This window comes from Tachyglossus aculeatus, chromosome 23, assembly GCF_015852505.1.
Source record: "Tachyglossus aculeatus isolate mTacAcu1 chromosome 23, mTacAcu1.pri, whole genome shotgun sequence".
Taxonomy (NCBI): Eukaryota; Metazoa; Chordata; class Mammalia; order Monotremata; family Tachyglossidae; genus Tachyglossus; species Tachyglossus aculeatus.
Window position 1 is genome coordinate 33030229 of NC_052088.1, and position 24232 is coordinate 33054460.

At 40.9% G+C, this 24232-nt stretch overlaps 1 protein-coding gene across 2 annotated transcripts in view; it reads left to right on the forward strand.

Annotated features, from left to right (window-relative positions):
• Positions 1-24232, forward strand: part of PARP8 (poly(ADP-ribose) polymerase family member 8) — a 142885-nt gene that overhangs the window by 68493 nt on the left and 50160 nt on the right. For both annotated transcript variants that reach the window (XM_038765776.1, XM_038765777.1), the window contains 5 exons: positions 4982-5019; positions 18178-18267; positions 19437-19507; positions 22136-22213; positions 23141-23235. In XM_038765776.1, coding sequence (XP_038621704.1) covers positions 4982-5019; positions 18178-18267; positions 19437-19507; positions 22136-22213; positions 23141-23235 — 372 coding nt within the window. The remainder of the gene's footprint in view (positions 1-4981; positions 5020-18177; positions 18268-19436; positions 19508-22135; positions 22214-23140; positions 23236-24232) is intronic.

The following is a 24232-nucleotide window of genomic DNA, read 5'->3' on the forward strand; positions in this document are numbered from 1 at the left end:
CAAGCACTTATCAAATGTCACCGTTATTATTATTCTGTGAAACAGTGCAGTTGTTAGGGCAATCTAGGAGTCAGGTGGAGGTCATCATTTTCAGGTTTTGTTAGATGGGAAGGGGAAAATGAAAGGTGTTGATGAATGGCAAAACCTAGAGTGAGTTTGGAATTTGTCAGAATGCCAATGTCACAACCATACACTTCTGGGCTGGTATCTTTTCATCAATCAATCATATGTATTGAGTGCTTACTGTGTGCAGACTAATCGATGGTATTTATTGAGCATTGACTGCAGATCAGTCAGTGACATTTATTAAGTCAATCAATCATTTATTCAGTGCTTGCTATGTGCAGAGCACAGCAGCGTGTTGTAGTGAATAGAACACTGGCCTGGGAGTCAGAAGGTCATGGATTCTAATCCTGGCTCCACCACTTGTCTGCTGTGTGACCTTGGGCAAGGCACTTCACTTCTCTGGGCCTCAGTTACTTCATCTGTAAAAAAAAAAATGGGGATTAAGAGTGTGAGCCCAGTGTGGTACTGGGACTGTGTCCAACCTGATTAATTTGTATCTACCCCAGCACTTAGAACAGTGCTTGTCACATCGTAAGTGCTTAACAAAGAGCAATAATAATTATTATTACTACTAAGTGCTAACAGAATTAGCAGACATGTTTTCTGCCCATAACAAGCTTACAGTCGAGAGGAGGAGACAGACATTAATATAGATAAATGAATTATGGGCATGTACATAAGTGCTGTGGGCCTGCGGGAAGGGTGAATAAAGAGTGCAAATCCAAGTGCAAAGGTGACACAGAAAGTACTGGGAGAAGAGGAAATGAGGGCCTAGTTGGGGAAGGCCTCCTGGAGGAGATGTGCCTTCGATAAGGCTTTGAAAGTAGGGAGAATCATTGTCTGTCAGATATGAAAAGGCAGGGCATTCCAGGCCAGAGGTAGAATGTGGGAAGCAACGTGACCTAGTGGATAGATTATGAGCCTGAGAGTCAGAAGGACCCGGGTTCTAACGCTGGCTCCACCACTTGTCTGCTTTGTGAACTTGGGTAAGTCACTTAATTTCTCTGTTCTTCAGTTACCTCATCTGTACTGTGGAGATTAAGACTGTGAGCCCCATGCAGGACAGGGACTGTGTCCAACCTGATTAGCTTGTATCTACCTCAGTGCTTAGAACAGTGCTTGGCACATAGTAAGCGCTGAACACATATTATTATTGTGTGACCAAGAGGTCTGTAATGAGGTAAACAAAATAGACTACTGTATGAAGTATTTTGGAGACTACATTATAACAGAGTTGGTAGAAATGCTCCCGGCTCCCAAAGAGCTTGCAGTGTAAAGGGTGAGACAGACATTAAAATAAATTACGGATGCTTTGAAGGTGGGAGGAATGATCTGTAAAATATGAAGGGGGAGTTCCAGGCTGGAAATAAGCATGGACAAGTAGTCAGCAGCAAGATTGATGAGTTCCAGGTTTAGTGAGGAGGTTGGTGTTAGAAAAGTAAAGCCAACGTGCTATATTGCAGTAGTCAGTCAGTCAATCGTATCCATTGAGCACTTAATATATGCAGAGCACTGTACTAAGCGCTTGAGAGAGTACAGTGAACAGTATATCAGACACATTCCCTATCTACAACGAGCTTACAGTCTAGAGGAGGAGGCGGCAGATATTAATAAAAATAAATAAATGACAGATACGGACCTAAGTGCTGTGGGGCTGAGAGGGTGGATGAATCAAAGGAGCAAGTCAGAACGACACCAAAGGGAGCTGAAGAAAAGGAAAAGAGGGCTTAGGGAAGAAAGGAAATCAAAAAGATATCCTGGCTCCCCTGTTACCATCCATTAATCAATGGATTAATCAATGGTTTTTATTGATTGCTTACTGTAGACTGTAAACCCATTGTGGGCGGGGAGTGTGTCTACTAACTCTGTTATATTATAAGCGTGGCTTAGTGGAAAGAGCACAGGCTTGGGAGTCAGAGGTCATGGGTTCTAACCCTGGCTCTGCCACTTGTCAAGTATGTGACCTTGGGCAAGTCACTTCACTTCTCTGTGACTTAGTTACCTCATCTGTAAAATGGGGATGAAGACTGTGAGCCTCGTGTGGGACAACCTGGTTAACTTGTATTTACCCCAGTGCTTAGAACAGTGCTTGGCACATAGTAAGCGCTTAACAAACACCAACATTATTACTATTCTCAGCACATAGTAGGCACTCAATAAATACCATTGTTTGATTGCTGGATTGATTGTACAGCAAAGAAGAACATACAAAGAATTGGTTTGGAGAATGTGGTCACATGTTATGGCCACTTTCATTTATTCAGTTGTGGTAATTGAGTGCTTACTTTGTGCAAAGTACTGTACTAAACACTTGGGAGAACACAATATAACAATAAACAGTCACATTCCCTGTCTGCAATGAGCCTTCTTCCTCTGAGGGGAATAAGAAATTTGAATCAAAGACAAAGTTAGGAATAGCAAAGATGTCATGGGGTTGAATGGAATGAGGGGCACCCAGACAATTTTCCAAATATTTTTAGTCTCTGGAGGCACAGATCTTTTCCTCAGCTTCTGCAGAGGCAGATCTTGGTTAGAAAAGTAACTTCCAGGCAGTACAAAAGAGGTCAAAAGCTCTGGCCTGAACTCTGATAGATATATGCTCGTAGAAACAGCAGTGCATGTAAATAGCTGGAATTGCTTTCCTCTGCAGTGTGGGAGGAGGTCCCAGAGGCAAAGAAGTAGATGCAGTCTCATTTATTTAACTATTATTGTTTAAGGCTTCACTAGATATACGTGTTTCTGGGAAGCCAACTGGAAGAAACAAAGCATTGGAGAGAAATTCTCTTCTGGGAGATTCTGCTTTCGTATCAGGCTGTCCGAATCTTTCTTCATTCTAACTGTGATTCTCGCTTTCTTTTGCCTCTCATTAGGAGTATCATTTCCACACTGTCTCGACCCTTCCCCACCCCCAGGGAATAAATGTTCATTTTTCGCTCTTAATGCAGTTTTACCATCACTTAGACGTATTTTTCCTTTTCAAAGAGACTCCTTCAGCTGAATCACCTTTGTCTGCTTCACACAATGTGTTTCCCCCAGATTGGCAAACCAATTAAGAGTTGCAGGCTTGGTTATTTTTAGTCAGCTAGTGTCACTGGAAGCTGTTGGGATTCAAGGAACTGATGAATCATGTCATAAGAGACATTTTAAGATGTAATAAGTACGAGGGAATCCATTCATTCATTCAGTTGTATTTATTGAGTGCTTACTGTGTGCAGAGCACTGTACTAAGCGCTTGGGAAGTACAAGTCGGGAAAATATAGAGACGGTCCCTACCCAACAACGGGCTCACAGTCTATGAATGCACTGGATTTTATTTCTTTGGAGTAAGATGTCAGTCAATTGTATTGAGTGCTTACTATGTGCAGAGCACTGCACTAAGCGCTTGGGCAAGTACGCTATGACAATATAACAGACATATTCCCTGTACACACTGAACTTACCTGTCTAGAAGGGGAGACGAACATTAATATAAATAAATCAATTATGGTACATACTGTGTGCAGAGAACTGTACTAAGCACTTAGGAGAGTACAAAATAAGAATAAACTCAATAAATATTATGGACGAAGTGAGAGAAGTCATTTTCAAGAATTCCTTTTCCAGTCCTTGTCTCCATTTGGCATGAGAGTTCGTCTAATAGTTTTAGTAATAGTAATTGTGGTATTTAAGCACTTACAATGTAGGCACAAGATTTCTAAACAGGGCTGCTTAAGTGCCCACCATACTGTAAGCTCCTGGGCAGGGAATGTATTCATTGTTATAGTGTACTCTCCTAAGCACTTAGTACAGTGCTCTGCACACAGTAAGCGCTCAATAAATGCTGTTGACTGACTGACCAAGCACCGTATTGCTGCCTTGCTCTTCAGCAATGGAGTGTTCAGTGAATCAGCTCCATCCCCTAATGAAGAACTAGATTTTACCATTGTCAACAGATGGCCACTCTAGTTGTCATTCTCTGGTACTGAGCCATGAAACCCACACCCTCTATCCTAACACGCTCTCTCTTTTGCCCCAGGAAAATGGAGAAATAAGCCAGAAAAGGGAAAAGAATGCTAAATGGTTCTGTGCATCAGAGTAAGGGCCAAACCCTTCAGCGTATTTGGGTTCTCAGACTCTGTCAGTCATATTTATTGAGCACTTACTGTGTGCAGAGCACTGTACTAAAGACTAGGGAGAGTACATATAACAATAATAACAATGTAACAGACCATGCTGCTCTCTGTTTTAGCAGTCGGTGGGAACAAAGCGAGCTCTGCTTTGTCCCCAGGGAGTTAGAGCGGTTTCACGCAGCCCTATTTTGATAGGGGAGAGTGGGAACACCCCAGCCCCATCAGAGAGGCAGCTTAACCTAGTGGAAAGAATACGGGCCTGGGAGTCCAAAATCCTGGTGGATCTTAATCCCAGCTACACCACTTGCCTGCTTGGTGACCTTGGACAAGTCACTGAACTTCTCTGTCCCTTTGTTTCTGAATCTGTGAAAATGAAGATTCATTACCTGTTCTACCTCCAACTTAGACTATGAAGCCTATGTGGGGCAGGGGGCTGTGTCCAAACTGATTACCTTGTATCTACCCAATCATTTAGAACAGTGCTTGACACATAGTAAGCACTTATAGTTATTATTATTATGTGTACCTCTAGGGAGAATGGAAGCCTCTGCCTGTACCTTGCCTATAGCTGTTAAAAAGAATTCTGAATTCTTTAAATCAGCACCTATTCTTCATCAGTTGGAGGAAAATATTGAAACAGCTGACACTTCTTTCCTTTCTTCCCATCTTTCCTATCCTTCGCTTCCCTATCTTCCCTCCCTTCCCAATTATGTCAACCTACATAAATAAATCATTGGGTAAAATGGTGGTGTTAAAATATAACAATGCTTTGCATTGTTTTGACTTCCTCTTTTTTTTCTTTACAGTGTGTCCTATGCAGTACATGTATCTGAGGATTACCCAGGTAGAGTTCACTCTTCTTTTTTATATGTTACCAAAATTAATTTCATAAATATGATAGTGAATTTCAGATGCAGTTATTTGGAAATGTATCATTGTATTCTATACAGGGATGTCAATCTAGCAAACCGGTAGCATTGGGTGACAGTGTGGCCTAGTGGAAAGAGGACATGACTGGGAGGCAGAAGACTTGAGTTCTAATCCTAGCTTGTCTACTGTGCGACCTTGGTCGAGTCACTCAACTTCCACTTGAGGCTTCCTGATCTTTAAAATGGGGATTAAATTCTTGTTCTTCCCCATTCTTATGTTTTTGAGCCCCATGTGGGGTAGGAATTGTGTCCAATCTAAATATTTTATGTCTATCACAAATCTGGGCAGCGAGTAAGTTATTTGTAAGTGCCATCCTTATTGTTTTTAGAGTTAATATCTGGAAAATGCCATCTTTTCTATCCTGCTTTGAAGTCAGAGTCAAAGATTTTTCCAAGAGGAAAAATATATTTTACAGAAGTGAATATCTTTAAATTGTAGTTGAATCTTTGAAACCAAAATATGGATTGAGATAAGGCAGCTTGAGAGATTAATCGATCAATCATATTTATTGGGCACTTATGTGCAGAACACTGTACTAAGCACTTGGGAGAGTACAGTATAACAGTGATGGTAGACACATTCCCTGTCCACAGCAAGCTTACAGTTTAGGGGGAGTGACAAACATTAAGGTAAATAAATCAGTTACAGCTATGTGCATAAGTGCCATGGGGATAGCTATCAATAGCTCTCAAATCCTTGTGAGCAGGGAACATGTCTACCAACTCTGTTATATCATTCTGTCTCAAACAATTAGTACAGGGCTCCGCACACATAAAGCACTCAATAAATACAATTGATTAGTGATTATCCAGTCAATGGTATTTATTGAGTGATTACCATGTGCAGAGCACTGTACTAAATGATTGGGAGAGCACAACACAGCAGAGTTGAAAGACATTCCCTACCAACAAGGCGTTTACAGTCTAGAGTCTAGTGATTAATAATGACGGTATTTGTTAAGCGCTTACTGTGTGCCTAGCACTGTTGTAAGCTGCTGGGGTAGATACAAGGTAATTGGATTGTCCCACATGAGGCTCACAATCTTAATCCCCATTATACAGATGAGGTAACTGAGGCATAGAGAAGTTAAGTGACTTGCCCAGAGTCACACAACTGATAAGTGGTGGAGCCGGTATTAGAACCCATGACCTCCTTGCCTTTCTTAACTGTGACTCACCGCTTCCTTCTCTCAGCTACCTCAAGGGGGAAAGCCCAAGAATCTAATTATCACGTACAGTATAATACTAACAAGCTCTCCTCTTTTCCCTTCCCCTGCTTAGATTCGTTTGTTTTATGGTATTTAAGTGCTTACTATGTTTCAAGCACTATTCTAAGCATGGAGATAGATACAAGTTTATCAGGTTGAACATTCATTCATTCAATCGTATTTATTGAGTGCTTACTGTGTGCAGAGCACCATACTAAGCGCTTGGGAAGTACAAGTTGGCAATATATAGAGATGGTCCCTACCCAACAGCGGGCTCACAGTCTAGAAGACAGTCACAGTCCTTATCCCACATGGAGCTCACAGTCTAAGTTGGAGGGAGAGGGTTTAATCCCCATTTTACAGTTGAGGAAACTGAGGCATGGAGAAGTAAAATGACTTGCCCAAGGTCATACAGCAGACAAATGGTGGAGCTGGGACCCAGGTTCTCTTATCCCCGGCCTGTGCTACTTCCAGTTGGCCATGCAAAACAGCCTATGGGTAAAGGTATAAAAGAAAAGCCTGCCTGCTTTTCAGATCCCTAGCTAGATTTCTTTTAGGTCCACTTTCACTTCATTAGTGACCCTGGAAGTTAGCAAATATTTTTACGGTTGATAGAAGCACACCAGCGTGTAGTACAGTGCCTGGCACATAGTAAACACTTAGCAAATACCCCAGTAATTATTATTATTATTATTGTTGTTATTTAGGCATCACTGACTGGATGACAAACTCTCTCCCGTTTCCACAGTCCTCCTCCCCCGTCTTGAACCGTGTTACTGAAATGCCTTTTCCCCCTTTAATAATGGATCAAATGAAGACAAAAGATTTATTTCCTTGCTCATCCTTGAATATTTTGTGGAGAAATTTTAAATTTTAAATCGAGAACACAAAAAAGTTACTACTTTTGAGTGATAAATTCATATTTAAAAAAAAGCAGTATTTTTCTTCTCAAACTTGATCTTCAGAACACTGGGCTGGAATCCAGCCAAGTGGTTAAGTACTTTCCAAGTATGAGCTGCACATTATTAAAGCATTATATAGTTTAGTGGAATCATCATTTAGTAGGCTGTGAGGCTGTTGGGTAGGGATTGTCTCTATTAGTTGCCGAACTGAACTTTCCAAGTGCTTAGTACGGTGCTCTGCACAAAGTAAGATTGATAAGAATGAATGAATGAATGAATGATGGTGTGCTTGATGGTAAATGGCGAGTGAAATAGTTTAATACTATTTCAGTGACTTTTTAGCCCCCGCAGAATCACGTGCCAAGTACACTGAATATTTCCTTTTATGTTTCCTTGAATTTGTCAGCAATTTCCTCCGAATCCTCCTAGATTTGCCACGTCACCCCAATTTCAGCCACAGTGGAACAGATTTGTGGTTTCACAATTTAAGCTCGTGAATTCTCTTTCGCAGTTATTTGACCAAACTAATTTCATAGTACGTAGTTTCAAGACAAGAGGGGAAAAAGACACAGGGAGAGCTGTGCTAGGGAAGAATCATGGGTGCACAGGAAGGTTTCTTCAAATAATATGCCAAATGATTTATGACAACACCTGAAACAAAATGACCAAAAATAGATTATCAGTGCCTTTTATTTCTGCTTGGTATGTTTCATAGTAATGAGATGGGTGGGAAAATTTCCTCCAAAACTTGAGTCCTCCTTTCCTTCTTGATGCTTTGCCAATTTAAATAGTGCTATTACTAATGCTAATAGTAATTGTGATACTTTGGTTTGCCATTTTTTGAGCAGTGTCCAAATCATTTTGTGTTTCTTTGGGAGAAATATATAACAGTAAAGACAATCAGCTTTGTCAACAGTAGGTTTCTTTGAATTTGGCCAGTTCAGATGAGCATACAGCATGTAAAATTGGATCTTTTCTAATCAATCAGTCATTGTATTTATTGAGCACTTACTGCGTGCAGAGCACTGTATTCAACACTTGGGAGTGAATAATATAACAAACTTGGTGACACATTCCTTGCTCACAACATCCTAACATCCTGCTACTCTAAAGGCCTCTTCTTTTGTGACTGGCTTAAAATTTGGCACAGAGACGTGATTAGGAGGTTTATGGGAGAGAGTGAGTGACAGTCTCTCAGTAAGTTTCCTTTCTAAGACAGTTATTTTATGGGAAGTAGCCAAAAAGATCGTCCTATTAGCCTGTATCTGATGATGCTTTATTCAGAGGCAGTTTGGGATTCTAACAATGCAGAATGCCTAGGGTCTAAATCCATGGCCCTCCTCCAGCATAGCATACTTACACAGAAATCGGGCATCGATGTTATTAGTGATCAGCCAATTGATCAATTGTATTTCCTGAGCACTTTCTATGTGTAGAGCACTCTACTAAGTGCTTGGGAGAGTATGGTGTAACAGAGATATGTTCCCTGCCCGCAGGAAGTGTACGGTTTAAATGGGAAGACAGACATTAATATAAGTAAAAATGAAGGATTAATGAGGTGCGGTAAATGAAGATTGCAAATCCAAGCACAAAGTCAGGGGACTTAAGTCCTAATCCTAGGTTGCCTACTGTGTGAGCTTGGGCAAGTCACTCAACTTCCATATGAGGTTTCCTGATCTGTAAAATGGGGATTTTAATAATAATAATAATAATAATAATAATAATAGTGTTTGTTAAGTTCTTACTATGTGCAAAGTACTGTTCTAAGCGCTGGATTAATAATACCAATAGTAATTTTGATATTTGATAGTGCTTAGTTCTTTGTGCTAAACAATGGAGCAGGTGCAATCCGAACAGGGACAGTCCCTGACTCAGATGGGGTTCATTTTCTAAAGCAGAGGGAGAACACATATTTCACTTCCATTTTACAAACGAGGAAACTGCGGCACAGAGCAGTGAAATGCCATACCTTACCAAGCAGCAGAGCCGGGATTCGTACCCAGGTCTCCTGTGTCCTAATGCTTTGCTCTTTCTACTAGGCGAGGCTGCTTCTCTTGATACATCTATGAATATAGAAAAGCAGCATGGCCTAGTGGAAATAGCCTGGGCCTTGGAATGAGGACCTGGGTTCTAATCTTGATTCTGCCACTTGCCTGCTCTGTGATCTTAGGGAAGTCACTTCACTTCTCTGTGCCTTAGTTCTTTCTTCCGGAGAGTGAAGATTCCATCCGTAGCTGTTCTACTTAGATCGTGAGCCCCTTGTGGGACCTAATTATCTTGTATCAACCCCATTGTGTAGTACAGAGCTTGACATATAGTCAGCACTTAATAAATACCACTATTATTATTATTAATAATAAAATAGCACATCCAAAAAAAAAAACAAGAAAAATTGAGGATGCTCTTGAGTTTTCTTCTCTCTTGATCTCCAGCAAGAACGATTGTTGCAATCTCCAGTGCGGGGATCTGGCATTCCGACGGAAAAGCCGGAGCCAACTGTATTTTCTCCACGGTCCCTGAAAATGTAGTCGTTATTGATAGGCCCCTGCAGGCACATCTTAAAATAATTCATTTGCATGAAAGAAACCTAGTGAGCAAAATAGGACACACCCCAAATCAGTGGAAAACCTCCGACTGTGGGGACTTTTGAATTTGACCCAATTGTAGTGCTTCATTCATTCATTCATTCATTCATTCAGTCGTATTTATTGAGCGCTTACTGTGTGCAGAGCACTGTACTAAGCGCTTGGAAAGTACAATTTGGCAACATATAGAGACAGTTCCTACCCAACAATGGGCTCACAGTCTAGAAGGGGGAGACAGACAGCAAAACAGAACAACCCATTAACTCACTATTCCCTTGGGTGAGTTACTTCTTCGTTTTCCTGTTTGCAAAATATTTGCAGGTTCTCAAATTCCATTTCATTCATTCATTTAATTCATTCAGTCGTATTCATTGAGCGCCTGCTATGTGCAAAGCACTGTACTAAGCCCTTGGGAGAGTACAATACTACAACAAACAGACACATTCCTGCCCACAATGAGCTCACAGTCTAGAGGGGAGACAGACATTAATATAAAGAGATAAGTAAATAAATGAATTACAGATATATGCATCGTGCATCTTACCTTGTGACTAAAATGTTAGGAGCGTCTTTCTGAGGTTTGCTAAAGTCGAATTCCTTCTTTTCTCCCGAATGATCACACTGCCTTACTTACCAGATGCTACAAAAAAAGAGATGGAGTGAGATGTATGCAGTGCTTTACCCAAAATGAAATGTTCCCCAGCATAGCTCAGTGGAAGGAGCAGGGGCCGGGGGTGGTCAGAAGACTTGGACTCTGCCACTTGACTGCTATGAGACCTTGGGCAAGTCACTTCACTTCTCTGAGTCTGTTTCCTTATTTGTCTTGTCTACCCCTTAGACTGTCAGCTCCTGGTGGGACAGGGACTGACCTGATTATTTTGCATCTACCTAGGGATTAATTCAGTGCTTTACATACAGTATGTACTTTATTAGAGAGGCAGCATAGTCTAGTGGATAGAGCACGGGCGGGCCTGGGAGTCAGAAGGTCATGGTTTCTAATCCCAGCTCCGCCGCTTGTCTGCTGTGTGACTTGGGGCAAGTCGTTTCACTTCTCTGTGCCTGTTCCCTCATCAGTAAAATGGGGATTGAAACTGTGAGCCCCACGTGGGACAGGGACTTTGTCTGACTTAATTTGCATGTATATGCCCCAGCGCTTAGTACAGTGCCTAGCACACAGTAAGTGCTTAACAAATACTATTATCATCATCATGAGTATTATTGTGTTATTATTATCATCATTATTAACTATTTTGGGACAGTGCAAAGTACTTCAAAATATTAGATGCTTAAAAGTATTCTGGAAATGGACAAAATATATCACTAAGGAAACTGCTTATAAACTAATTGAGTAAATTGGCATATTTGAGGAATACTACAGCATGACAATAAATAGCTATTTTTCCAGCACTAATGATTAATGCCTTAGGGAGTGAGGTAAGTGATCCATTGATCTGGAATCAGTAGGTCATATGAGATATTCTGATATTTAAATTGTAATCAAGAGAAAGTAGATAATTCAGGGTAAGGTGAACAAACATTTTTATAGCCCAAGGGAAGGGTTGGGTTAGAAAGTTCATTTGCTCCTTTTGGGATTTTGCTCCAATCTTTTGGTACTGATAATAGCTAAATTGGTATTATCTGGGGTGGCTCATAGGAATTGGTTGGGTGGAGATGGCAGGCTTATCCTAGAAATTCACAACTCAGCCATTAGAGACCACGTTTTTTCTGATTTTAGTCTGTAATAACAATAATTAATAATAATTATGGTACTTGTAAATCCTTCACTATGTGCTAAGCACTGTTCTAAGCTGAGATAGAGACAAGTTGATCGGGTTGGACACAGTCCCTGACCCTTGTGGGGTGCACATTCTTAATACACATTTTACAGATGTGGTAACTGAGGCCCAGAGAAATGAAGTGACATCCAAAGTCACACAATAGACATGGGTGGAGCCAGGATTAGAACCCAAGTCCTTCTGGCTCCCAAACCCATGTTCTATACACTAAGCCTTGACTCTTCTCATAGTCTATCTCATCATATCCTCCTAAACCATCTTCTGGAAAGGACTGGGAAGGATTGGATCTGGGATCTTAGTGGTGGAACTGAATTACAGATTTAAATGAATTATCATCAATCGTATTTATTGAGCGCTTACTATGTGCAGAGCACTGTACTAATTAGTGCTTAAGTAGTAGATTATGTAAATTATGTTCCAGAAAGCTTTTGGAAGCTGAGGGTGTTTAAATGGTTGGGTGGCACAGAAATGCTGGAGAGACAGAAGTTGTGGTCAGAGAGGATATAAACAGGAGAGATTAGAAATTACTGGTAAAGACCTCCTGGAGGATATGTGATTTTAGAAGGGCTTTGAAAATGGGAAGAGCTGAGCTTTTGTCAAATTTGAAGCCAGGGAAGGATTTCTAGGTAGTGGGAAGGGCATGAGGCTTAGAGGTGGCCAGCAGGAGAGACAAGAACAAGGCACAATCAATCAGTCGTATTTATTGAGTGCTTAAACCCTTGGGAGAGTACAATATGACAAAATACCTGAGTTGGTAGACACATTCCCATCCCACAATGAGCTTACAGTCTAGAGAGGGATAGTTAGCTTGATCAGTCAATCAATCAGTAGTACTTATTGAGCATGTACCGTGTGTAGAGCACGGTACTACGTGCTCGGGAGAGGACAGTACAGTTCTAGGAAGGATTAGCGTGATTTTGAACTACATCCTTTTACCTGGTCAAGTCCTCCCTCCAAGACTATTATCTTGGAGACTTTAACCGTCATTCCAGCTGGCGGTGAAACGAGAAGTCAGTCAGTTGTATTTATTGAGCACTACTGTGTGCAGAGCACTGTACTAAGCACTCGGGAGAGTACAGTATAACAGTATAACAGACATATTCCCTGTCTACAATGAGTTTACAGTGTAGGGGTGGAGGGGCAGACATTAATATCAATAAATTACAGATATAATAATAATAAAATAATGATGGTATTTGTTAAGCGCTTACTATGTGCAAAGCACTGTTCTAAGCAATGGGGGGATACAAGATGATTAGGTTGTCCCGCTTGGGGCTCACAGTCTTAATCCCTATTTTACAGATGAGGTAACTGAGGCCCAGAGAAGTTAAGTGATTTGCCCAAAGTCACAAAGCTGACAAGTGGCAGAGCCGAAATTAGAACCCATGACCTCTGACTCCCAAGCCGGGACTCTTTCCACTGAGCCACGCTGCTTCTCTAATATGTATATATGATAATATATACATATATTATATATTACATTATTATTTAATGTAATGTGCATATATTAGATATGTATGTAAGTGCTGTGGGGTTGGGCTGGGGGATGAATAAAGGGAGCAAGTCAGGGCAATGCAGAATGGAATTGAAGAAAGGGAAAAGAGGGTTTATTCAGGGATGGCCTCTTGGACTGTAAACTTGTTGTGAGCAGGGAATGTGTCTGTTTATTCCTATTTTTTATTCTCCCAAGTGCATGGTACAGTGGTCTGCACACTGTAAGTGTTCAATAAATACGAATGAATGAGTGAATGAATGAATGAATGGATGAGGAGATGTGCCTTCAATAAGGATTTGAAGGAGGGGAGATTAATTGTCGGATTTAAGTGGGGAGGGTGGTTCCAGGCCAGAGGCAGAACATGGGTAAGAGGTTGGTGGTGCTACAGACTCGATTGAGGTACAGTGAGAAGTTAGCATTAGAGGAGCAATGTGGGCTGGGTTGTACTAAGAGAGTAGGGAGATAGGAGGGGACAAAGTGATTGACTGCTTTAAAGCTAGTGGTGAGTTTCTGTTTGATGCGGAAGTGGATGGGCAACCACTGGAGGGTCTTGAGGAGAGGAGTAACATGGCCTGAATGTGAAGTATGGACTGGAATGGGCAGAGACAAGAGGCAGGGAGGTCAGCAGTTTAAGTGGAAAGGAGAATAGGTATTGGATCTCTAGACTGTAAGCTCATTGTGGGCAGGGAATATGGCTGTTTTATTGTTGTGTTGTACTCTCCCAAGCGCTTAGTACAGTATTTTGCATACAGGAAGTGCCCGTTGTTGGTTAGGGATTGTCTTTATTTGTTGCCGAGTTGTACTTTCCAAGCACTTAGTACAGTGCTCTGCACACAGTAACCACTTAATAAATACGATTGAATGAATGAATCAATAAATACAGTTGAATGAATGAATGAATTCTGCATGCCCCAGGTTCATCGTCTGTAAAAACATAAACTTTGAGCCCTCTGTGGGACTGTGACCAATTTGATTATCTTGTATAATAATAATTATGGTATTTGTTAAGAGCTTGCACCAGGCACTGTACCAAGCGCTGGGGTGGATACAAGCAAATCGTTGGACACAGTCCCTGTCCAGTGTAGGGCTCACAATCTTAATCCCCATTTTCCAGATGAGGTAACTGAGGCCCAGAGAGTTGAAGTGACTTGCCCAAGATCACACAGCAGACAAGTGGTGGAGCCGGGATTAAAACCCATGACCTTGTGGCTCCCAGGCCTGTGCTCTATCCACTACATCATGTTGCTATCCTAGGGCTTGGTACATAGTAAGTGTGTAACAGGTTCCACAGTTGTTACTGGTACCGTGCTCTACACCCTGTAAGTGCTCAGTAAATACCATTGGTGATGATGATGATGATGATGATTATTGTGAAAGCCATATCCAGCCCCTTCAACATTTGGCTAGGTAGCCAGTGTTCCGTACTTCTTTTGGCCTGATGCCAACATTAATCTTATTTTTAATTAAGTAGACCCATTCAGAAACCAACAAAGACCTAGTCTCCTATTCCCCCCTGTTCGTGATAACATTCTCAGCTCCTTCTTGGTGAGAGGACCTATAGTTCTGTCTGATGAATCTAAGCAGGTCAGTAAATATACAGAACACCAGTTCCAAGTAAACAAGGCAAACCCATATCTAGCTACGTTATTAAATCAGAATAAACTTTCAGAAACCTGGTAGAGATTAGAGTGTGTTTTAATTGTGAGAATGGAGGTTTTGGAAAATGGTGGCAGGGTTGGCGATACAGTCTTATTTGTAATGAGACAGAGCAGCTTAAACCACGAAAGATTTCATTTTTCAGGTTTAAAAAGATAACTGAGTTTTTAAAGAAAAAGATATAACGTAGAAAAATATCAATTAGCCACCATGTTCTTACCATCCTAACACAACCTTTTAAGCAATAGAATGGAAAGCTGCTTGTTATAATGTCTTTTTTAAATCTATAGACTAAAGCATCAATGCAATAATACATTCTGCTCTTTTGAGAGCTATTATTTCTTACTTGCGGAATTCCCATGAATAAGTGCCTGTACTATATGTGTTGACAGATATATATTAAGAACCATTATCTTTTGATTGTAGGGCTATTTTCTTAACCAGCAGACACTGTTCCTAAAAATGAACCAACATCAATAATGATAGAAATATAGTAAAAAAAAAAGTAAACCAAAGGCATATTAATTTCAAGCTCCATTAGAATTATGCTCCATTAGAATTATACTTGAGAAGAAATCAATACTTCACAGAGAATAAGGTCATTTTGTTGGGCAAATAATACATTTTTAAGCTCCTGAGCGGTAACAAGTGGTGCAAAATGAAACTGAAATTAAAATCCATGAGTAAATGTGTTTCTTAATATTGTGAAGGCTGTAGGAGTATTTTACTTGCACTTTTATTGTCTATTCGGTTCAATTAAATTTATGACTGCGGCTCTTGCTGAAACTGAAGACTTGATCTGTAAGCTCCCCTTCAAGACTGTAAGCTCCTTGTGGGCAGGGAATGTGTCTACCAACTCTTCTGTATTGTACCAACCCAAGTGCTTAGTGCAGTAAATATGATTAATAATTAGTAGTCATATTATTTAAGAATTAATACTTGACGCTTAATTTTGAATATAATTGTTGTGCACACAGTAGGTGCTCAATAAATATCATTCATTTTACTTCATTTTTAAAAAACCCATACAGTAACACTCAGTCAATAGTCAGTCATATTCATTGAGCGCTTACTATGTGCAAAGCACTGTACTAAGCACTTGGGAGAGTAAAATGTAACAATAAACAGACACATTCCCTGCTCACAACGAGCTTACAGTCTAGAGGGGTAACGTTGTATGATTCAAAGCAAATGTATTCAAGCTCATGCCCTGCTTGATTGTAAAATCCTGAGGGCAAGGATTGTGTCTGCTTACTCTGTTGTACTTTTCCCAGCACTCAATAAACACCCCTGATGGATTTTGAATCATTTTATGGGCGCATTTTTTCTACACTTTTCTGTGCAACTTTAAATCCAGAAATCTTTGAGTCAGTCAATGGTATTTGTTGAGCACTTACTGTGTACAGAACACTGTTCTAAACACTAGGGAGAGTACAGTAGACATGTGCCCTGCCCACACCATTATTTCCATCCCAGAGGTTTTGTTAACCTTATAATAAGGATGGCATTTGTTAAGTGCTTACTATGTGCGAAGCACTGTTCTAAGCCCTGAGGGCATACAAGGTGATCAGGTTGTCCCATGTAGGGCTCACAGTCTTAATCCCCATTTTACAGATGAGGTAACTGAGGCTCAGAGAAGTTAAGTGACTTGCCCAAAGTCACACAGCTGACAAGTGGCAGAGCCAGGATTAGAATCCATGACCTCTGACGCCCAAGCTCATGCTCTGCACTGAGCCACACTGCCTCTCTAGCCACACTGCTTTTCTAGCTACCGGTCTCAGTACACTTAAGCACACTGCTTCTCTAGCTACCAATCTCAGTACACTTAAGCATTACCCGGGCTATCATGGAATTCACACCCTTTCAACGTTATGTTCATTCATTCATTCATATTTATTGACCGTTTACCGTATGCAGAGTACAGTACTAAGTGCTTGGGTAAGTACAATACAACAATAAACTGTGACATTCCCTGCCCACATGAGTTTACAGTCTAAGAGGCTTCAGGGCTCTCCATCACCTCGCCCCCCTCCTACCTCACCTCCCGTCTCTCCTTTTAAAGCCCAACCCGCACCCTCCGCTCCTCTGCCGCTAACCTACTCACTGTCCCTCGTTCTAGCCTGTCCCGCTGTCGACCCCCGGCCCATGTCCTCCCCTTGGCCTGGAATGCCCTCCCTCCACACATCTGCCAATCTAGCTCTCTTTCTCCCTTCAAAGCCCTACTGAGAGCTCACTTCCTCCCAGAGGCCTTCCCAGACTGAGCCCCCTTTTTCCTCTCCTCCTCCCCATCTTTTTCCTCTCCTCCTTCCCATCCCCCCACGCCCTACCTCCTTCCCCTCCCCACAGCACCTGTATATGTGTTTGTACAGATTTATTACTCTATTTTACTTGTACATATTTACTATTCTATTTATTTTGTTAATGATGTACATTTAGCTTTAATTCTATTTGTTCTGATGACTTGACACCTGTCCACATGTTTTGTTTTGTTGTCTGTCTCCTCCTTCTAGACTGTGAGCCTGTTGTTGGGTAGGAACCGTCTCTATATGTTGCCAACTTGTACTTCCCAAGCGCTTACTACAGTGCTGTGCACACAGTAAGTGCTCAATAAATACGATTAATGAATGAATGAGACAGACCTCAATTAGGGTGGTGGTATGGGTGCATTCATTCTGTACTTCTGTTTGTATTGTAGTCTCCCTAGACCTTAGTACAGTGCTCTGCACACAGTAATCACTCAATAAATACCACTGATTGATTGACGGACAGAACAGTGATAATGATAGGCTCCATTTTAGTGGTGGTTATAGGCTGTTGAGGGCAGGAATCATGTCTACTCACTCTTTTCCTTCCCACGTGCTTAGTATAGTGCTCAATCAGCCCGGGCTTGGGAGTCAGAGGTTGTGGGTTCTAATGCCACTTCTGCCACTTGTCAGCTGTCTGACTTTGGGCAAATCACTTCACTTCTCTGGGCCTCAGTTTCCTCATCTGTAAAATGGAATGAAGCCTGTGAGTCCTGTGTGGACACCCTGATTACCTTGTGTCTAACCCAATGCTTAGAACAGTGCTTTGCACATAGTAGGCACTTAACAAATGCCATTATTATTATTATTATTATTATTATTATTATTATCAATCTATTGTATTTATTGAGCAATCACTGTGTAGAGAGGACTATACTAAGCACTTGGGAGAGTACAATATAAAAATAAAACAGTTTTTTTTTTATGGTACCTGTCAAGTGTTTACTATGTGATAGCCACTTTTCCAGCCGACAATGAGCTCACAGACTGGGGGCGGGGAGACAGACATTGACAAATTGAGTGATTAATTAATTGATTCTGAAATCATTTCAGTGGAGCATTTAAAGAATTTCACCATTTCCTTTTTGAAAGATATTTTTGATCCTTATTACCCATTTTCTTTTGCAGATAATACGTATGTGTCCAGTTCAGATAATGATGAAGATGTATTAGTGACCACAGAGCCAATTCCAGTAATTTTCCATCGAATTGCAACAGGTAATATTAAGAATCTAACACATTTTCTATTTCAGCTTAATAAAGAAGGTGATCTGTACTAAGCACATGGGAGAGTACAATGTAACAGACACATTCCCTGCCCACAGCGAGCTCACAGTACAGTGGGGGAGACAGACAGTAGATAAATGAATTATGGATACAGCAAAGCCTGTGCAAAGTGGAATCCAAATATACTTCCAGTTTTTAAAGCACTCAGTCACCTTGCCCCCTCCTAACTCGCCTCCCTGCTCTCCTACTACAGTCCAGCCCACACGTCACTCCTCTAATGTCATCCTACTCACTGCATCTTGAACTTGTCTGTCTCATCACTGACCTTTCACTCACGTCCTGCTTTTGGCGTGGAACACCCTCCCTCTTCATATCTTGCAGACAATTATTTTCCCCACCTTCAAAACCTTATTGAAAGCACATCTCTTCCAAGAGGCCTTCCCTAAGCCCTCAATTTCCCTTCTCCTATTTCTGTCTGCGTCACCCTGATTTGCTCTCTATATCACTTATGTCCATATCTGTAATTTATTTGTATTAATGGCTGTCCCCTTCTAGATTGTAAGGTTGTTGTGGACAGGGAATGTGTCTACCAATGCTGTTACTTTGTACTCTCCCAAGCGCATAGTACAGTGTTAGGCACACAGTAAGTACTCAATAAATATGACTGATTGGTGATCGAATCTACTGTGAAACTATTGCAGCTTTACAGGATAAAAGCATAATAAGTAGTAAAAAAATAATCATATTATCTTGCCATTTATAGTCCAGGTACTTTTCCACCATATTTGTTTTTGATTGATTTCTAGTATATTTTAAAAAGAATGAGATTATAGCAAAACATTTTTAAAATTTCAACTTGCACTATCAAGTGAATAGTGCAGTTAAGGAACAGGTAGTTTTATTTGTTACATAACGCAAGCAGTAAAGGCGGAGTTTTTTAAATTTAAAGAAAATATACAACAGAGTCCAACAAAGTCAAAGATAGTACATTAGAGCAAACAGCCTCAGATGTTAAGAACCTTGTTTGTCTAATGAACTGCATCAACTTCTAAAATTCAATTTTGGTCTCAGGCAGAGAGTCACCCCAGCCTTTTTACTCTCAAATTGCTTAAAAAAAAAGAAAGCTAAAATTTTTACAGATTCTTTTTGCTCTCTTCTAGAACTAAGAAAAACAAATGACATCACCTGTTGTTTATCTATTAAATCAAAATTGCAGAAGGAAAATGGAGAAGTAAGTACATTATTTTTACAAATTACTTCCAGAAAGAATGTCTTTAAATGTTACTAGGGTTTCTATGCTGATTGTATGTGGTTATTGTTAAAACGGTGTTTCGAGAGTCAGATGGCAGTAGGTAGTATTATGAGATGGGGTGGAGATGAGGGAAAATATCACTGTGATTAACTCTGATGATTCGATTTCATGATAGGGAAGAAAAATAATTAGGAAGTCCGTATTCAATTCCTGAATTTAAGAAGCCCATTCTCCAGCCATTGTAACAAATGTTTAATTATTTTTACAGTTCTCTACTCTGTAAACTTCTTGTGGGTAGGGAACATGTCTTTCAACTCTGTTATATTGTATTCTCCAAAGTGCTACTGCAGTGCTCTGCAATCAATCAATCAATCAATCAATCGTATTTATTGAGCGCTTACTATGTGCAGAGCACTGTACTAAGCGCTTGGGAAGTACAAATTGGCAACACATAGAGACAGTCCCTACCCAACAGTGGGCTCACAGTCTAAAAGGGGGAGACAGAGAACAGAACCAAACATACCAACAAAATAAAATAAATAGGATAGAAATGTACAAGTAAAATAAATAAATAAATAAATAAATAGAGTAATAAATATGTACAACCATATATACATATATACAGGTGCTGTGGGGAAGCGAAGGAGGTAAGATGGGGGTATGGAGAGGTGGACGAGGGGGAGAGGAGGGAGGGGCTCAGTCTGGGAAGGCCTCCTGGAGGAGGTGAGCTCTCAGCAGGGCCTTGAAGGGAGGAAGAGAGCTAGCTTGGCGGAGGGGCAGAGGGAGGGCATTCCAGGCCCGGGGGATGACGTGGGCCGGGGGTTGACGGCGGGACAGGCGAGAACGAGGTACAGTGAGGAGATTAGCGGTGGAGGAGCGGAGGTTGCGGGCTGGGCAGTAGAAGGAGAGAAGGGAGGTGAGGTAGGAGGGGGCGAGGTGATGGAGAGCCTTGAAGCCCAGGGTGAGGAGTTTCTGCCTGATGCGCAGATTGATTGGTAGCCACTGGAGATTTTTGAGGAGGGGAGTAATATGCCCAGAGCGTTTCTGGACAAAGATAATCCGGGCAGCAGCATGAAGTATGGATTGAAGTGGAGAGAGACACGAGGATGGGAGATCAGAGAGAAGACTGGTGCAGTAGTCCAGACGGGATAGGATGAGAGCTTGAATGAGCAGGGTAGCAGTTTGGATGGAGAGGAAAGGGCGGATCTTGGCAATGTTGCGGAGCTGAGACCGGCAGGTTTTGGTGACGGCTTGGATGTGAGGGGTGAATGAGAGAGCGGAGTCGAGGATGACACCAAGGTTGCGGGCTTGTGAGACGGGAAGGATGGTAGTGCCGTCAACAGAGATGGGAAAGTCAGGGAGAGGACAAGGTTTGGGAGGGAAGACAAGGAGCTCAGTCTTCGACATGTTGAGCTTTAGGTGGCGGGCGGACATCCAGATGGAGATGTCCTGAAGGCAGGAGGAGATGCGAGACTGGAGGGAGGGGGGAGAGAGCAGGGGCAGAGATGTAGATCTGGGTGTCATCAGCGTAGAGATGATAGTTGAAGCCGTGGGAGCGAATGAGGTCACCAAGGGAGTGAGTGTAGATTGTGAGTGTGCTCTGCACACAGCAAGTGCTCAATAAATAATGATTAAATGATTGATTTTACTTCAATTTCATTGACTCAAGAACCCTTTCACTTGGAGGCCCTGATTCTAATGTATATCATTGATTTTGCCTTCTGGACTTAGCTTGCCCACCGATGAGAAGCAGCATGGCATTGTGTGTAGAGCACTGGCCTGGGAGTCAAAGGACCTGGGTTCTAATTCCGGCTCCGCCACTTGTCTGTTGTGTGACCTTGGACAAGTTATTTCACTTCTCTGGGCCTTGGTTCCCTCATCTGTAAAATGGGGTTTGAGACTGTGAACCCCACGTGGGACAGGGACTGTGTCCAACCTGATTTGCTTGTATCCACCCCAGCGCTTACTTCAGTGCCTGGTACATAGTAAGCACTTAACAAATACTCTTATTATTATTATGAACCTAAGCAGAGTTGCTTGGTTCTAGAGAAACCTGAAACTGACTGACTCGTCATGTCTCTGCATCTAATAAAACTCCTCACAGTCAGCTTCTTGGCTCACCATCATTCATTCAATTGTATTTATTGAATAATAACAGTCCAAAGCACTGTACTAAGCGCTTATGTGGACTGCCTTCCCCAACAAACTGTTCTGGCCCCCCAAGCTTGCAGTTTTCATTCCCCCAAACCAACCATTTAACCATACCTTGCTCTTTAGGCTTCCCATAAACAAGTACCTGACTCTTGACTCTTCCATTTAATCCTGATTTTCTTAAAACAGAAGAAAGATGCCAGGGAGCAAGAGCTGGTAGGTAATAGCAATGATCAATTCTGGGAATAGAGCGTGATATTTGCTTCAGTTGGCTGCTTTTTCTTTCAAAAACTTAGGGAGTCAAGTTGTGCAGTAAAATGTATCCTTCTCTAGAATAATATTGTAGCACCTTGTGTTTGGAATTGTGCTTTTATATTCCTGAAAACTTTCATATCAGTAATCGCATATCCTTAATCCAACCCCGAGATATCTCTAATAACTCTACTTTTTGAAAAGGAGTCAAGACAAAATAGTACTGTGGAAGAAGATTCTGAAGGAGATAATGACTCAGAAGAATTTTATTATGGCGGGCAGGTGAGTAGGCAGGCTTCACTAGTTGTTGAAGTGAGTAACTGGAGTAGTTTTTATGCTTTACTACGTATGCTAATCAAAACACACTTCAGCCTGTTTGGCCTATGTGATCTAATATAAGAAACACTATAAACCTACAAATGCTTCTCTAGACTTGTGGGGATGTGTTTTGAGTATTAGATGCTGCCTTCCAAATATTTTTGTGACCTGCTATCTACCTTCTTTGATACTGTTTTAAAACAAGTTGTTAGACTGGGATTTGTGGGTTGTTTATGGATGGTTAATAAATTTGAGTTTGGACTGAACATTGTGAGCCAGCAAAACTCAGGTGATTGCTAGTGCCTGATTGGTCATTGCATTCTCCTAAATTCAATACAATAGGAAAGTTCTGAAGCAAGTATCTCAGTGTTAGATGTTTTGATTATGACCTGTAGTCTTGTATTAGCTACAGATAATAATGTAAACTTGACTCGTGATATTGAAAGCCCAGAAAAATAATTATTTCCATCTTTTTTCTGCCTCAATTCAATTTTGTTATTTTCCCTTGAAGAGTACAATGTTTGTATTCCTGTTTTTTAATCTTGATTCATACATTTAATATAGAGAAATAATATAGAAAATGTTTTCTTCACATTGGTTTTAAGGTCCGTGTCAATTTTTTTCATCCGGACTTTTCTCATTGACAATTTCTCTTCAAATTCTCTTTTTTTTGATCAAAGAACTTTCAGCATTGATGTCATTTTTTAAATGGAACTTCCAAATCCATTTAAAATTTTTAAATGAAGAAGTTGCGATGCTTTTATGCAGCAATCAGACATATCTGACGCTTGTTCACAAAGGGATTTGCCTATCGGGGTCATTTTTCTTTGGGATTGTCTTGGTTCTCAGCATCATCCTGTAAATCCTTTCTAAATCAATGAACATCCCTAGGTAAACTACGATGGAGAACTTCACAAGCACCCTCAGCTGGAAGCAGATTTAATGGCGGTGAGAGCGCTTTATGGGATCCAGGCAGTTTCACTCAGGTACTCACCCGTGTGAATGGATGTGTGCTTGTCTTGAAACCTAGAAGTAGCATGGCCTGGTGCAGAGTCAAGGGACCTGGGTTCTAATTACGACCCCATCCCTTGTTAGCTGTGTGTATCCTTGAATATATCACCTCATTTCTCTGAATCTCAATCTCCTCATCTGGAAAATGGAAATTAAACACTTGTTCTCACTCCCATTCAACTGTGAGCCCCACATGGGCCAGGAAATATGTCCGTTCTGATTGTATTGTATCTACCCCAGTGCTTAGTACTGAGCTTGGCACATTGTAAGCACTTAACAAACATTGTTATTATTATTATCATATTATAGCTGTTAGAGGTTTCTCCCAGCATCCCTAAACATAGCAATTCCCAGTGAGCTGAATGAAACCCTCTTCTTACCTCTCTTCCAAAGTTTTGAGAGGACTGAATTGTATACTTATTGAGTACCTTTCAAAGGCAGACTATCTACATTTGGTTGATTTCACTCTCTTTATAGATTGTCTTAATTGCCCATGAAAATGAAATTAATTAGTTATGGTGAAAAAAATTAATGTGCTGGGTCTCCCTTCAGTCATAAATATCCTTCGACAGTTACGTTGTACCATAATAACTGACGTGGCTTTTAAGGAGAGACATAGAACATGATTGAGAAACTGTATAGCTTGGTCATTGGACCTTTTTGTAATGCATTATCCCAGTTTTAGCATGAAGACAGAAAACTAATCTTTCAAGGCTCATATTCGTACTTCTTTTGGGATTTTTAAGAAAAATCTGACTGAAAGGGAAACTTTCTGCCCTCTGTTTCCTTCAAGTCTTTGTTCACTCTTTTGGTGGTAATAACAATAATAATAATAATAATAATAATAATAATAATAATAATAATAGTTGTGGTATTTAAGTGCTTACTATGTGTCAGGCACTGTACTAAGCACTGGGATGGATACAAACAAATTGGATTGGACACAGTCCCTATCTCATATGGGGTTCACAG